Source organism: Aythya ferina (genome assembly GCF_964211825.1).
Source record: "Aythya ferina genome assembly, chromosome: 5".
NCBI lineage: Eukaryota > Metazoa > Chordata > Aves > Anseriformes > Anatidae > Aythya > Aythya ferina.
Window position 1 is genome coordinate 41,919,290 of NC_140301.1, and position 15,107 is coordinate 41,934,396.

The window sequence follows — 15,107 nt, forward strand, 5'->3', positions numbered from 1 at the left end:
AAACTAGCATAAGGGCAAGTAAATACCCCTTATCCTTAGATCTGAATTGTGTTTATTAAGAACTGATTGAAATATGTTAGCAGCTCTTAGAACATCATTAAATGAACCAACTCTCTGTCCTTTGCTTCTATGGTTACAGTAGCAGCTGTGCAGTAATACTTTCACCTCCCAGAACAATTTGCATTTGCAAATTAGACAACTTCAGTAGTTGTTAACAATGGAAGTCCTGATGAAAGGTAAAGACCAGTATCAGTAAAAAAATAACACAGAGTTCTGACAAAACCATACCTGTGCCTTTTCATGGCTATTTTTGTGTGCTAATAGAGTTAATTGTCCAGCTACTATCACACAGCTATGTATTGACTCAAAACTGTTTCTTCTTTTAGTGGGCTGCTCAGGCAGAGGCTTAAGAATAGCTTCTATGAAGGAGATGCATCCTTTTCAATAACTGTGATGAAAGGCCATTTATGCTTGAACTGCCAGGGTAGTTCCTTCTCTTCCTTGTCTGGAGCAAAGGAGTGAAAAAGTCCATCAGGCCTGTTGTCTGTTGTTCTAGCCCAGTCAGTTTCCATCGAGAGGCAGCAAACTGAGAAAACATGTGCCAACAACACATCCACAGCTGGTAAAGGTTTTCCACTTACACAGAATAGCAAAAATCATCAGGATTTACAAAGTTTTATATCCATCATCTTTCAAAAACAATAAACATACATCAGGTACCTATTTCAACATCAGGGCACACTAATGACCACATACATATCAGAATTTATTAACATACTGTAACTTTAATATACTGTAAGAGAGCAACTGCAGGATATTACTGATTTTAAAACAGGGATGCGCTTCTAGAACAGAATCTCGAGACGAGCTTATTTTGTACGCTGCTCTTTTGTCCCTTGGCTCCTCCTCGTGGCCTTCCCCGGGCAATACAGTTACCTGATTTCCTAAACCCTTCATCATCTCCTCTCAAATTCTCGACCTAGATTGAGCCATGTGCCCAGATAACAAAACAGCAAATTAGTCCAAGCGGCACCAACTGGTTTCGTGAAGACAGACATAGAAAGATGAACTTCAGTCTTCTATTTATTCCCAGTGAAACTTGCTTCAACTTTTCAAGTTTCACATGTACCAGGCAGACCTGTTCTGTGGTGGACAAGCACAAAAAGTCTAAATAACGCAAGACAGTCCGAGGAGTTGTTACTTTCTAGCCTTGTTTTACATAGCTTCTCTTGGCTCGATGCAATTAAGTCATCAGTTTAGAGGCCCAGATTGAAAGAAGGTACAGAATATGATAGCTTCTCTTCTCTGGCAACAGCTCAGATTTTCTTCTGTACATTGTCCTCCGCAGGATCTACAAAGTTATTTCCTCACACTCCTTAAAAACGTTGTTCTCCCATAAAGAAAGCTAAGCTATGAGAGGGTTTTTATATACCCTTCTATACATTTGAACTTTCCAATTAAGCACCTCTAGCATGAGCCTATGGCTGCCTTTGTGTTGTTGTTTGTTTTTTTAAGACATCAGTTAAAATCTTTTGTTCTCTTCCTGTACAGTAGCAGTAGTTTGGAAATTCTGAAGACTAAAGCTAAACGCATACAATGGATTGAAAATAGGACAAGTTCATTGCTGATAACTTGACAGTCCAACTAAGCCTGTACAGAAACAGTGCTTCACTGTTCACTCTCAATATGCACATTCTTCTCATGTTTGATTTCCATCATTCAGCTGAACTCCACTATTCCCTACCAACTGTTGCAAAACACATTTAATTTTATTTAAGTGGATTTATTTTCCACTTTCTAATGCAACTGCATGGTTTCATATATTGTATTTTAATTGTTCAAAACCCAAAAATACTATAAAACAGTAGTTTCCATGAACACATGCCACTTGTATAGCTGAGGACAGCTCCTAGACAAGCTCTTATTATTGCAAGTATTCATTCTTTTGTTTCATTTTCACTGAAAATAATAGAATCCAACTTAACCAATCCTTTTACTGATTGCTGCATTTTATGCATATAATTATTATAGTAAAAAGCATACCCAAAGATTTTGCTGCATCCCCTCTCCATAGAATAGATGTACCATTATTAGTGCAGAAGATAGACATTATAAACTAAGTTACAGCATGCCTTATGTTTTAGGTGGGTAATTATGCTCTTGTGCTAATAAGTTGTTCTCTATCAGCTGTTAGCAGTCACCTTTTCAAGCAAATGGCTGCCACTAACAGATGGACATACTTTGATTACTGTGTCTAATTTTTATGTCATCTGGGCAACAGAAATGGGTGTCTATTTACAATCCAAGCACTCAACATATTTAAATAAATCCATAACATACTCCCTTTCCTTAAAATAAGGGTGAAAGATCTCACCCTATTTGCTAAACTGTCTATCAGATTTTAAGGTTTATCTGGCTTACTCTTCTGAAGTGTACCTGTAGATTCCACCCATTTCAGACCAACACCGTGGACTGAGGTAGTACAAGATGACAGGAAATTAAGATCAGATAATAGTTGAGTTGGGGCAATATGGTCCTGTCAGATACAGCTATTTTAACTTCAATACCAGCACAGAGTTCTATCTACTATATATTACAAACTCTTGATAACAGAAAAGCTGCTTAATTGGCAGTCCAGTAAGAAGACTTTCAAGCTGTCACATATACTGAAGATTTCTACATAAATGTTTTCAGTTCCTACAGTGTTAATGTAAAAGACTGATTAGACTGCTGGAGAACAATTTTTGTACAGAACTGACACCTTCAAAAATCTGAGCAGCAGCACCTCTACATTTTAAACGTTGCACTGCAGTTGTTACTGCTATAACTGTTTGGCATAGATAATTAGAAATGATTCAAGTTAAGGAAATCTCATTACATATTGATAAAGGCTCATTAGGAAGAATTGGAAGAAATAGGCCATTCCTCTGTTCATAATTGCTTAATTTTATTTTACAGTATATTTGTGACATTTTATGTTACTATAACCAAAGATCAGGGTTGTTTACAAATATAATGGCTGCCATTTAATGTAAACAATTAAAAAGTGTCTCTACATATTAAAATTTTACATCATGATTTTATTAAATTGAATTACTCCTTGTGCCATCAGGTATTAGTGGAGAGGAACTACTTTAAGCAAAAATAGTTTTCAGAAGTTAGATGTAGAAACTGAGAAGCCTGAATAAGATTTTAAAAGACCTCCCCCATCACTGTAAAAAGGAAGAAAGCAATCCTTTCACTGAAGTCGCAACTAATAGTCAACCAAGTCCATTTTTATTAAGGCTTCTTTACATATTATTGAATCCCATCATGCCTTTCATATTCCCAGCAGCACCTTGTTGAAATTGTCTCATCATTGACTGCAATCCTGCCATGCCACCTACAGAAAATAAGTGAAAAGATGCATGCGTTAATTAGTTTTGAAGGACAGCTATCTTGCTTCTAAAGTCTGTGTGCTGTAAGGAGGCCATTTCTGTAATATACAAACAAAAGCCCAATACTCAGCCAAGCTTAAATGGCTATCAAAATATGGACAACTGAGGAAGTAATTACATAAATATTAAAGTAGGTTTTAAGATGACCTTTGCATCAAGACCTAGACAAAGGAAAAAAAACATGAATAAATTACCATTACCAGTTAGAAAGATTCCAGTATGGGAATCTTTAGTAAAAGCTGTTCTTGTCAAAATGACTTATTTAAGGCAAAGCTTGGAAGGGGATGGAAGTTCAGGAATAGATTTGCTTCACAACAGACATGCTTGAAGTCATCACTGTACTATTTTCTCAGACACTACTCCAATTGCTCATTTTGAGAGCTGAATCCAAATGAGTCCCCTTCCTAAATTCTGTAATATTTCAAGTGGATGACTGTAACAGGTATTCACCTAGCGAAGCTGTCTAAAGCCAACACATACCCATATGATGAAGGACTCTTGGATCCATCATCTTTGCCATCTGTTGGTTCAGCTTGGCCAGCTGAGATGGGTTTACATTCTTTGACATATCACCGCCTTCAAGAAAATGGAAGAAAAATTGGATTAACATACGAGGCTAAAAAACAGAATTTTACATAATTCTATATTCAAATCAATGATCAAGTTACTACATCAACTACTTTGAGTAATTAAGGATCAACAGTCCCTGTCCTGCCCACATAACAAATTAAAGTATCGGTACTGTGGTAGTGATGAACCCTACCTTGATAAAGCCAAAAATACATCAATTCTCACTCCCAGTTTACACATTAACATCATGAAGAACAGTATGGCTCTCACCAGTTATATCAAAAAGCTTGCAAACATCATGAAAATGAGTGAGCTAAAACTCAGTCCTTCTCTCCCAACACACCTCCCTTCTCCCTCCCCTCTCCCAGCACCTAATCTACATTATGAGCTTCCTCTGTTCACGTATCAAGTGACCTTCACACTGAGTAAGTGTTTTACTTTCTTTTACCTTTGAAGAGCCCTTTGATACCTCCCATCTTTTTCACCATCTGTGCAAATTTAGTGTATTGGGTTAAAAGCTCCTGGACATCTCTGGTAGAAACACCTGAACCTCTTGCTACTCTTTGGATTCTTCCTGGCTGCTTACTGAATACTTTGGCGCCATCTGTGCTGTCAAGTTCTGCAATTACAGCAGAGGAGAGAAAAAAACATTCGGTTACTAACATTAAAATCTATTATAGCTGTAAAAATAACAAAAGCAAGTGTGTGCTGAGAATTTAGTTTTTATCCACAAAACAAAGAATAGTTTCAGAAGCATCAACACAGAATTGTACACAAATAATTGAGACAGAATATTCAAGGGAATAGCAGTGGCCTTTCTAGTGTCAATCACAGTGATAAAAAAAAAAAAAATTGCCAGAATAAATTATGCTCTCAGCATACCTGGTGTAAGCCAGGCTAATAGGTTTATCTCAAAGGCGAGAGCACACCTCTCCTGTAAGAGTTCTGGGTGGATTAGAGACTGCACACCCTGAATTCCAGAGACTAGGCTGTAGTAAACTTGTAGTAAACTCTAAGTAAACTTGAGGGTGGAAGAAAGGTATGAGAAAAGATGTTAATGACAGATTAAACACAAATGCAACTTTTTCATTTGCACATATAGCATTAATGATTTTAGAATCACAACTACACTACAAAAAGTAAAAACACATTAATTATCAATGGGTTGCTTTGAAATTCCATCTAGTCTACGCAAGAGAGCAGCAACAGGAAGTTGTCAGTATCTCTCTTAAGTATTTGGACTTATTCAGAAAGTTTAAAGGCACAGGGATAAGCAACTCTTTGCTGTTTGTAAAACTGATAAATGCTCTTCACCCTTTTCTGTTATTTTAGATGCTACTTTAAGTCCAACTTGTACCCAGAAACGATCTCTGTAAATAAGCTTGTTCAACAACTGAGAAATGAAATACTGGTTGAAATTTGTTTTACCTTGGTCATTCATACTGTCCATTATAGTCATCAATTTCTTTAGCCTTGCCATTGATTCTTGTTCATTGCCTTTACTCATGAAGTCAGTTCCAAAACCAGGGATCATACCCTAGTTTTAAAATGCAAAACAAAAGCTGTGTCAGAACAAGCAAAACTAACTTGAATTAAGCAGCCAGAAATACAGACAGCAAGTTTGAGTTCAGCAGATATGTATCGCAGTGGACCTTTTTGAAAAAGTCTAAAGCACAGACTCTAGCACCAGTTTCACTGAAGTTTATGTTCACAGCAGAAATTTGTCAGATATAAATGGAAATCTGATGAAGAAAAATGATTTGGGGAATAACTAACCAAGATCTGACTGAATGGTCCCATTTTCATGATGTTTTGGAATTGTTCGTACATATCTCTTAATGTAAACTGACCTGAAATACAACAAAAAGAAAATTAGCAAAGGTCACACTAACATTTAGGTATTACTTTCTCAACTATTTACCCTGTGAAAAAGAATACTACTATACAGCATAAAAACATATGTAAACATCATCTCTACTGCTAATACAGCTAGGCACACAAGGTGGCACACACTCAAGAGTTTTAAGCTGCCTAATCTGCAGTTACAGCACTACCTGTCACTTGATGAAAAACATGACTATTTACTCGCTTGACACATTTATTAGAGAAAGAACAACCGTTCTGGAACATGCACTTGAAACAAATTACTTGTCTCTACCTAGAATACACATCAACTGCATCTCAGAGGGAACCTGCCATAATTAGTTCATGGTAATACACCTGCTATTCAGGGAACAACTTACCATGTTTGAGCTTTTCTATGAGTGCTTCATTATCATCCAGCTTTAACTCATTTACTTTATCTATCAATCCTTCAATATCACCCATACCTGGAAAACAAAACCAGCTCTGAAGTTAGCATTAAAAAATTACACTTTTAAACTTTCTATTATCAGGTTCAAAGTGTCTTGTAAGTACAGTTGCATGTAGTACATACCAAGAAGTTTGCTGATGAAAGGCTGCGTTTTGAAGGGTTCAAAGTCATCTATGTGTTCACCAGTTCCAATAAAAATAATAGGACTCTTTGTAGCAGCAACTCTGCAGTAAAATAATATATATATTATGGAATGGTTATGGAATATGAATATGGAATATGTTATGTCTCAGTTAGACATCATCAGCACAACACAATGAACACAACATCAACTCAATCTCCTAAGTATTTTTTTACTCCCAAAAATTATTAATGCAGAAACATCCAACATCCATTTAGGAGGGGATTGCTGGGAATAGCTGACAACGTTTCTTTAATTAGTACTTTGTAAAATACAAACTCTGCTTCTTCCACACTGTGCTTTGACAAATCACCAATAGGTAGGTAAGTTGCATTTTCATTGCCAAGTTTCAGATAGTTGAGAGGATAGAAAGAAAAATAAATTGTGTCCATTCTACACTAATGTTGGGAGGTCAGATGACACAGGTGTTGATTAATTTTTCTTCAGGGTTCCTCCTACAGACAGCAATCTCATTTTCCACACAGGAACAAAGCTTAGACATGAGAAAAATCAAAACCTTTTCAGGAATCAGTCACTGACACTAGCTTTAATCAAATTCTGCTTCCAGCCTACAGAAAGTATAGAACAGCACAGCAGACAATGTATACAACCACATGTCAGCTGGAACTCACTTTTGGTATTTTCATTTTATTCTTAAATTTGGTGTTCCATCACTGCGCTATAAGTAACAGCAAAATACACATGGCAGTTTAGGATTTCTAACACTTAAGATCCAAGTTGGACACATCTCAGCTCCATACAAGCTGTATCATTCAAAAACAGCTGGAGATTACTCTAACTTAAAAGATAATATGGCGTGTTCTAGTCAACAACGATTGTCAAGATACAGCACAGCACATCAGAAGTCCAAGAAGAATGGAGTTCAGAAAAGCGTGACTGCAGACTCATCTTTTTACCAAGTTTCTGGACACTGAAAATTCAGAAATTTAATTTCATCACAGCTTTAAGGCCATTAGATAGGACTAGCTACATTTTTTTTCCCTTTTGGAAAAATCATGGGCATTAAGTGAGAAGAAAAATTTTTAGGTAAGCCTTATCTATTAAGCTCAAATTTGTATTTTGCATCTGATATGCAAGATGCAACAATTGTTTTATTCTGTTCTCAGAAGACAGAAGCCTGATGCGTGATAATACACACTACAGCACTGGAAGTACATCATAATATGAATTCCAATTCACACTGAATGCCAACAGATCCACTGAAATTAGGATAAAAATCTAACTGTTACTACTGAAATTTCTAGATTCCTTGTAATGTGACAGTGCCACTTTCACAGGACAGGTTTCTGTGAGACACTAACACATTTCACAGTTGTACACCCACAGCCTTGGACACCCTGTTACATCACAGTACTTACGCACTAAGTGCGCCACCTCCTTTCGCATGTCCATCAAGCTTCGTAACAATAACTGAAGCTACATCAACTTTGTCTTTGAAAGCTTTAGCTTGAGCTTCACAAGCTTGGCCAATGGAAGCATCCATCACATAAACAATGTTATCCGGTTGCTAGGAGGTAAAGAAGAGAAAATTGTTTCCTGCTTTCTTGGACTGTGTTGATGCATTATGTTCAGTAGCAGAACTCACTGCAACACTGCTCTGTGAGCAGTATTATCTAAGGACCATTTGAAACCCTAATGCTGTGCTACTATTTGTGAAAAAAAATTATCTACAACACAATATTAAATTTAGTTTTACAGCTTTTGTTTTGAATTATTTTAGCCAGTATCTTAGCCAGTAAGCTAATTAGCATCTACAAGCAATGAATATCTTCCATTTGGTTTTACATTAAGAGCTTTATGATGTCTATTTCTCTGAAAACAAGTTACCATTAACAGTTGTTGTGTGGGAACTGTCATATTGTTATGCGAGATCGCAGAATCAAGAACTAGCCAAACATTTTAAAACTCACATGAGAAACACCAGCTTCATTTACATATCCAAGCTGATGAACCTTTTCCAATCATCTTTTCTGTTTCAGGGCAAATATTCATAACAATCACAGAAATGTAGTAAACAGCTACAGAAAATCAGACCAGACTCTTCTTTTATCTTGTTTCTTAACGCAAAGACCCTAAAAGGAGTCGAAGCAGTAAAACTGCAATCTATGCAAGCACCCTTGAATTACAGATCCAAGAATTAAAACTGACACAAAGCTATCCAGCACTGATCATCCAGTCCTAGCTTATTCATATCAGTCTGTAATTTCTAGCACATTCTAGGTGTTAAAAGACACGTTCCAGAAGACAGAAAACCACACAGAACATTGGGAAATGAGAATAATTGAGTACAAATGATTGCTAACAAATGTTAATGTGTTTCTTGAAACTACTCACAATGGCATTAGCAACTTGTAACATCTCTTCAAACAAAGAGTCTTCCTGTTTGTGACGTCCACTGGTATCAACGATGATTATTTCAAAGTTTTCATTCTTAAATTTCTCAACACCTTCTGAGGCAATAATTACAGGATCCATTTCTGTGTAACTGATCACAAAGATAAACATCAACATGTATGCAATTCCTTATCCTTAAGCTAATTGAGCATTTACAATTAGTAAGTTCACAGTCAAGCAGTAACATCTACCTAGATTTCAAGATGGACTTCCTCTTATATCAAGCCAAAACTGATTCAGATTATGCCTCCCTAAGCCATTTACCCTTGCAGCCCAGTGAACTGAGGCACAAAGGACGTCTCACCTGCTGAAGATCATGCTAGATTCTGCTAGCCTTTCTCGGAAGGAAATTGTAACTAGGCACCTAGACAGTGCACCTCCAGCAAAGCTCAGACAGAAGTTTAATAAGAACTATATTAGTTCTACTGCTGCCACTACCTGACAAAAATTAAGGGTCAAAAAATGACATCTTTCAATCTGTAAAGATGCTAAATGGATTGTTTCCTGAAAACCTGAATCTGTCTGGTAAAGCCCTGTAAACTTGCAAGCTGAGAGAACATTTAGGGGATTATCTCCAGGTGCCCCATCTCTTCTTATGCTCACTCTACTGCTACTACTGACAGGCAGAACATACTGAGCTAGACAGGTATTTCATCTCATGAGAGCAAACATTATAATAGCCTATTAGTTAGGCCACACTGAATGGGACTTTGTGGGAGATGCTCAGTAAGGAACAATATCTCATTATAATTGAGCTGTTCTTCAAACTGATTCTGAAAGACACTTACCTCCCGTAAAAGGGAATTCTTGCTTTTGTGGCATTCTGCTTTAACTGGTCAAAAGCACCTGTAAGACAGGTATGGTCAAGGGGCTTTTCAAAAAAAACAAAGCTAAGAGAAAGAACTGTATCGTTAGAAGCTGTTTGTATTACCTGCTCTGTATGTGTCTGCACATATTAAACACGTCTTCCAACCTTTCCTCTGATAGAAGTATGCTAACTGTTAAAAGAAATCCAAACAAGTAGTGACACCAAAATCCCACCAGAAAGCATAACGCTATGTAACAGCTTGAAGTACACACTGAGGACACAAAATCAAGCCAGCTTTCCAATAACTGAGACCACTTAGTAGCACTGTACAAGCATCAGCTTGTTAGCATGTTAGAAAAGTATGTTATATAAATGATTATCATGGTTAGATGAAAATAGTTGCTCAACTCTGCTTCTGATTTCAGTTTCCTGAGCTAGAAATGGCTACAAATAGCCTCTGTTCCCATTTTGTTAACTCCAAGATTCTGCAGATAGGATTAGATTTCAGGAACTGACCAAAGCCATACTGCAACATGAACATTTGTTTCCTCACTTCCAGATGAACAAAGATATTTCATTGCAAGGACGTGTTTTAAAGCAATGAATGGAAGCCTTACTGCCTTGTAACACTTGTAAGCTTCACTAGTACAACATACATTCACAGAACATTTGATTCACCCAAAGAGAGACTTCCAAAATACAGTTTGTCTACATAAGCACTAGGAAAGTCTTATGAAACCAGAGCAGTGATATATTCCATACAGTTTATGTCTGAATCTCACAGAGAGCAGATGACCAAAAAAAAAAAGAAAAGATATGGAAACATGCATCGATCTTCTTCCACAGGATGATTTTTCCTTCCTCAAAACTATTGTAAATATGTTAAGTTACAACTGTTCTGAATTGTGCCTTTTTTTAATCCTTGAGGATATAAATCTAAAATTTCCTCAATAAACTCTGGTCTGGAACAGATTTAACACCACACATTCATGCTCAGCTGAGACACCTGATACAGAGGACAATTTCTACTTGTTCCCTTAAGTAGGTAATAGAATGAGATAGGTTCCACTCAGAGTACATCTTAAATCCAGGAAGTATGGAAGGGAAAGAATCTGTGATCCACATACAGAATTCTTTCATTAGGAGTTTAAAAAAAATCTTGAAGGAAGTCCTGAAACCATAAACAGTCTCAAAATAATATTACTTTGAACGTTCATCTCATCTCAGAATCCCCTCAACAGAAGCATTTCTACAACGTAATCAGTCAGTACTTGCCTAGTAATAAAAGCAGCACAGGTCACAAGCAAGTCCTACGTAACGTGTCCAACCACACCCTCCTTCCCAAGCAAAGCAAAACAACACAACACAAGCAGGTTCAGTGCAAGTTACCTTTGAACAGGTTGTTGTTTTACCGCTTCCTTGCAAGCCAACAAACATGATAATGTTCTGTTTTCCTTTGGTAGGTGTCCATGCTTTGACTCCAGGATCTACAAGCTATAGAACAAAGCATACTGTATGTTGCAGGTCTGAATTTCAGAAGCACAGAACAGTTAGTGTCCCATTCCATGGAGAAATACCATTTTTTGTCTATCTGGGTCTTGGCTTAGATGCTTACTGGTCTACAAGAACAGCCACAGCCCACGCAAGAAATCTGTATATGGTGTTATACCTAACCATCCTGTAACAGTAACAGTGCTTCTTTCCAAGGCCAAGCACTAAAGTCAGGGTGGCCTGTATGTATGGCACAAATATTACAATCAGCACAGAAACACAACCTCCACCCCATCATCACTGCAGTAGAAGGACCTCGTCTGATGAGAGTCCAACACTACAGAAGACTTTATTGGGTTAGTGCCTTGCTTTTCAATGAGCAGAAGGTGCATACATTGCAGGGAGACATCATGTTGGTGAGCACAGCCTACAGAAGTAAACACTACACCATTAACTGGGAAGAGGACAGAATACAGGCATCCAGGCACTGACTTGACCAAGCAGGCAGGTTAGAATCTGCCATAAAAGAAACTGCCTGGTTGTTACTTATACTTTTTAAAATAGCTTTAAAAAAAATCTTTGTTAAGGTAGCAAAGGCTTGTTTCTGGGACAACCATATACAGTAGTCCACAAGTTTGTAGCCTGGCAGCCTTACTTTGTCTTCATGTTTCAATTGAAAAGTAAGCATAGCTGAACTTGAAGGTTACATTGAGGTTACTCAGAGAGATGCCCTGAAAGTAAAGTTCTGATCGAAAAAATACTGTTTGCATAGTAAATAGCACTAGAGCAGAAAACATAACAACCCAAACAGGCAGAATGCCTGCTGGAACCACACGGTAACCTTAAAGCTTAGCTTGCTACTGTACTGCTCACACAACCCAGGCTGTACAAAAGCGATGTAATAGGGAATTTTGAACTCCTACTTTAACAAGTTCCTTAAAGACAGCGTGCTGAATCATTTTCCTTTTGTTAAGGCCAGATGCCATCTCTTCAAGATCAATTGCAGACCTGAGTTTAAGAAAACAGTTTTAGTCAAACCAAAGCCATGAAACACTGCTGTAATTTAAAGCATCAGTTTAACCTAGTAATAGTGAAGTCTCTGCAGCAGGGGCAGCACTCTGATCTGCCTTGAGTTTTCAGTTAGTGCACATTCAGGAAGTGACATACATTGGAGATGTCACTTCTGCATGCAGGATGAAAACATGGTTCTGCAATACTTGTCTTTCAGACTCGCATATACTTGAGTTACACATCTGAAAATAGCCAAAGTAACAGTCCTGGTCATACGCACAGATCTATTTATATCCAGTACAAAACATGTGAAGATGAGGTGTCTAGGCAGCAAGAAAGAGCTTGTTTACTCTTCCACTCAACTGACATCAGTTTTTCCAAACAAGTACACAACAGCAAAGACTGGCTAAACTTGAGGAAGATTCTTTTGATGGAGCTGGCAAGACATTTAAACTGATTTTTGTGTAAAGTGAAAATAGAGGCTTAAAGGTGAACTGGGTATGTCAAAGAAAACCGTAAGCAAGTTAGAAGTTGTTCTTCTGTAAGCTCAAGTCCCAACTTTTACAAACATAAGAAGTTAAATTCATTTTGATTATTGACTTACTTGACATTTTCTCTTAGTTGCTTCACAAGTTTAATATTAACATCGGCTTCCAGTAGTGCTGTACATACTTCTTTTAACATAGCATTTAAAACCTTTGGAGTATAAAAGAAAAATGGTTTTACAATACACAGCATTGACTAGCCCAGTATTAGTTTCAAATAAGAATATGAACGTAGATTTATGATCTAGTAAAGGCTTTTATGAATTAAATGCAGGTGGTACCATTACTATATCAAGTGCCACAAAGTCTGCACATTTGTTCATATGCGAATCAAATTTAAATCTGAAAGAGAACAGAGGCTCCTCTACTTGTAATATGCAAACTAGCAAGTAATGCAGAATGCCTCCTATCGCACTAAGGAGGATGGCTGCTTGTACGGTAGCAATACTTCCTAGACTTCCCTACAGCTACTCCTCAAAAACAACTGCAACAGAAAGCCACAAAAGAATTTAACACAATCTTGACAAACAAAAGTATTCCCCCAACGCAAGGTGGTCATGCTATCTACGTTTTCAGCAGAAACTGGGATGTTGCTCTGTGCCATGTCTTTGAGGCACACAAGTGCCTCTGAAACCCAGATTAGTTGTTCTAAGACCCGTCACTTTGAAAAGATTTTTTTTTTTAAAGTAACATCTGAATAGGTGGCCTCATTTGCACAGCTTGAGCTATTGCAGCAAAGTCTGCATTGCTGAAAAAATTAATTGGGCTGTCTTTGACTCACTTAAGGTTCTGTTGTCTCCTAGCTTAAGACTTGTTAAAACTTATCCCCTGTGCACAAGTCCTGTAACTATGCCAACTCTACAACCCTTGATAAGCTTTCTTTGTAGTTACTTTAAGCCACAAACCATATCTTCCCACCTGAAAAGTTTCTAGCAATTTATTTACTCATTGGCAGTTCTGAAACATCACATCTGTTAGTTTTCAACCGTGCTTTTCAGTCTTTATAACAGAACACACTTATTTATCATTTCATATTTTGATCTTTTAAAAAAAAAATACAGACTCTACCAAGTCAAGAAGCTTCCAGAACCACACATGCTGGCTAGAACAGAAAAGCAACAGCCACAACAATCCTCATATTTCAGAGGGCAAAATTTACGTCAAAAGCTATTTCTCCTTCTCCTCTCCAACTTCTGGAGTTGTAGCTCCCTAGTACACATCCACAGCGTAGCTGAACACAAGAGCTGGCACGCTCTACAGTCTCACAGCATACATCCCACCCAGATGTGGGCGCAAACTGCCTCCTTCAGCATTCCCCCCTCAGAGCTGCAGTGTCCAGGAGTACAGCTGCCAGGCTCAATGACCCTGTGACCCACAACCGCTGAGGCCTAGACACAGCTCTAAGTTTTGGCAGTGCTATCGGGCTATAAAACTCTAGCTAGAAACGTTACTTGAAGGAAGAGAAGAGCCCAGAGGTTTTATCAATCCACTGTGTGCCTCTCGTCAGCCTCATCTATTAGGGCTTTGCTTCCCAGCCGTTACAGAGCCATCACACACGCGTTACAAACCTCCTCGTTGATGATCGTAGCATTGCTCAGCGAGCGCAACGCTGAGGTGATTTTTCTTCCGAGATCTGCCAGAACCATTTTGGCAGCTTCAAGGAGAACTTCACAGAGACGAACCTAAGGAGAAAAAAAAAAAAAAACAGACACAATTAAAAAATAATTTTAAAAATGAGTCGAAGCAATGCCTGCACAAACGATTTATTCCAGTAAATACTGGGGTAAGAAATCAGCTTTGCCTTCCGAGAAGCACCCACGATTTTCACTTTTTGGAGTTATTTTTGGCAGACACCGGCCCGGAGTTAACTCCGGGCTACCCCTCCGGCCCGTTTCACAGGAGAAGCCCCACGCTGCCCCTCGGAGGCGCTTCCCCCTCCGGCCCGTTTGCGCACCGACCCCACCGGGCAGCGAACGGCTGGGGCAGGCAGGCTGGCAGCCAGCGCCCCGCCTGCCCCTCGCCTGCTGTCAGCGCCGTGGCCAGGCCGAGCCGCCGGGAGCTCAGCTTCCCCCGAGGGCCGCCCCGGGCACTCACCGGCAGGGCCGGGCCGGGCCTGGCGGCGCTGCGCAGGCTCCGCGCTCCGGCAGCGGCGGGCGCTCCCCGCCGACCGGCGAAACGTCACCACTCGGCCTCACCCCCTGCGCGCTTCCGCCGCCGGGGCAGCCGCCGGCCGCGCCGTTAAGGGCGTTCCACTCAACCGCGTGCCCGCGAACGGAGAAACCCCACAGAATTCCCCCGCGCCACCTTAAGAGCAGAGGGACACGAAGCGCGGCCG

At 39.0% G+C, this 15,107-nt stretch overlaps 1 protein-coding gene across 2 annotated transcripts; it reads right to left on the reverse strand.

The window, feature by feature from the left end:
• Window positions 1-2,926: 2,926 nt before the first annotated feature.
• SRP54 (signal recognition particle 54) lies at window positions 2,927-15,057 on the reverse strand. 2 transcript variants are annotated; one of them, XM_084520280.1, is made up of 16 exons: window positions 14,867-15,057; window positions 14,341-14,454; window positions 12,832-12,923; window positions 12,140-12,224; window positions 11,115-11,219; window positions 9,849-9,915; window positions 9,706-9,763; window positions 8,858-9,008; window positions 7,882-8,030; window positions 6,445-6,545; window positions 6,251-6,337; window positions 5,784-5,857; window positions 5,436-5,544; window positions 4,456-4,626; window positions 3,918-4,013; window positions 2,927-3,382 (listed from the first exon to the last, which is right to left on the reverse strand). In XM_084520280.1, exons 2-16 carry the CDS (start codon window positions 14,416-14,418, stop codon window positions 3,291-3,293), a joined length of 1,515 nt encoding a protein of 504 aa, XP_084376406.1. In that variant the 5' UTR covers window positions 14,419-14,454; window positions 14,867-15,057; the 3' UTR covers window positions 2,927-3,290. The 2 variants fall into 2 exon arrangements, with proteins under 2 accessions (XP_084376406.1, XP_084376407.1); XM_084520281.1 differs by lacking the exon at window positions 14,867-15,057 and adding an exon at window positions 14,592-14,786.
• Window positions 15,058-15,107: the final 50 nt, after the last annotated feature.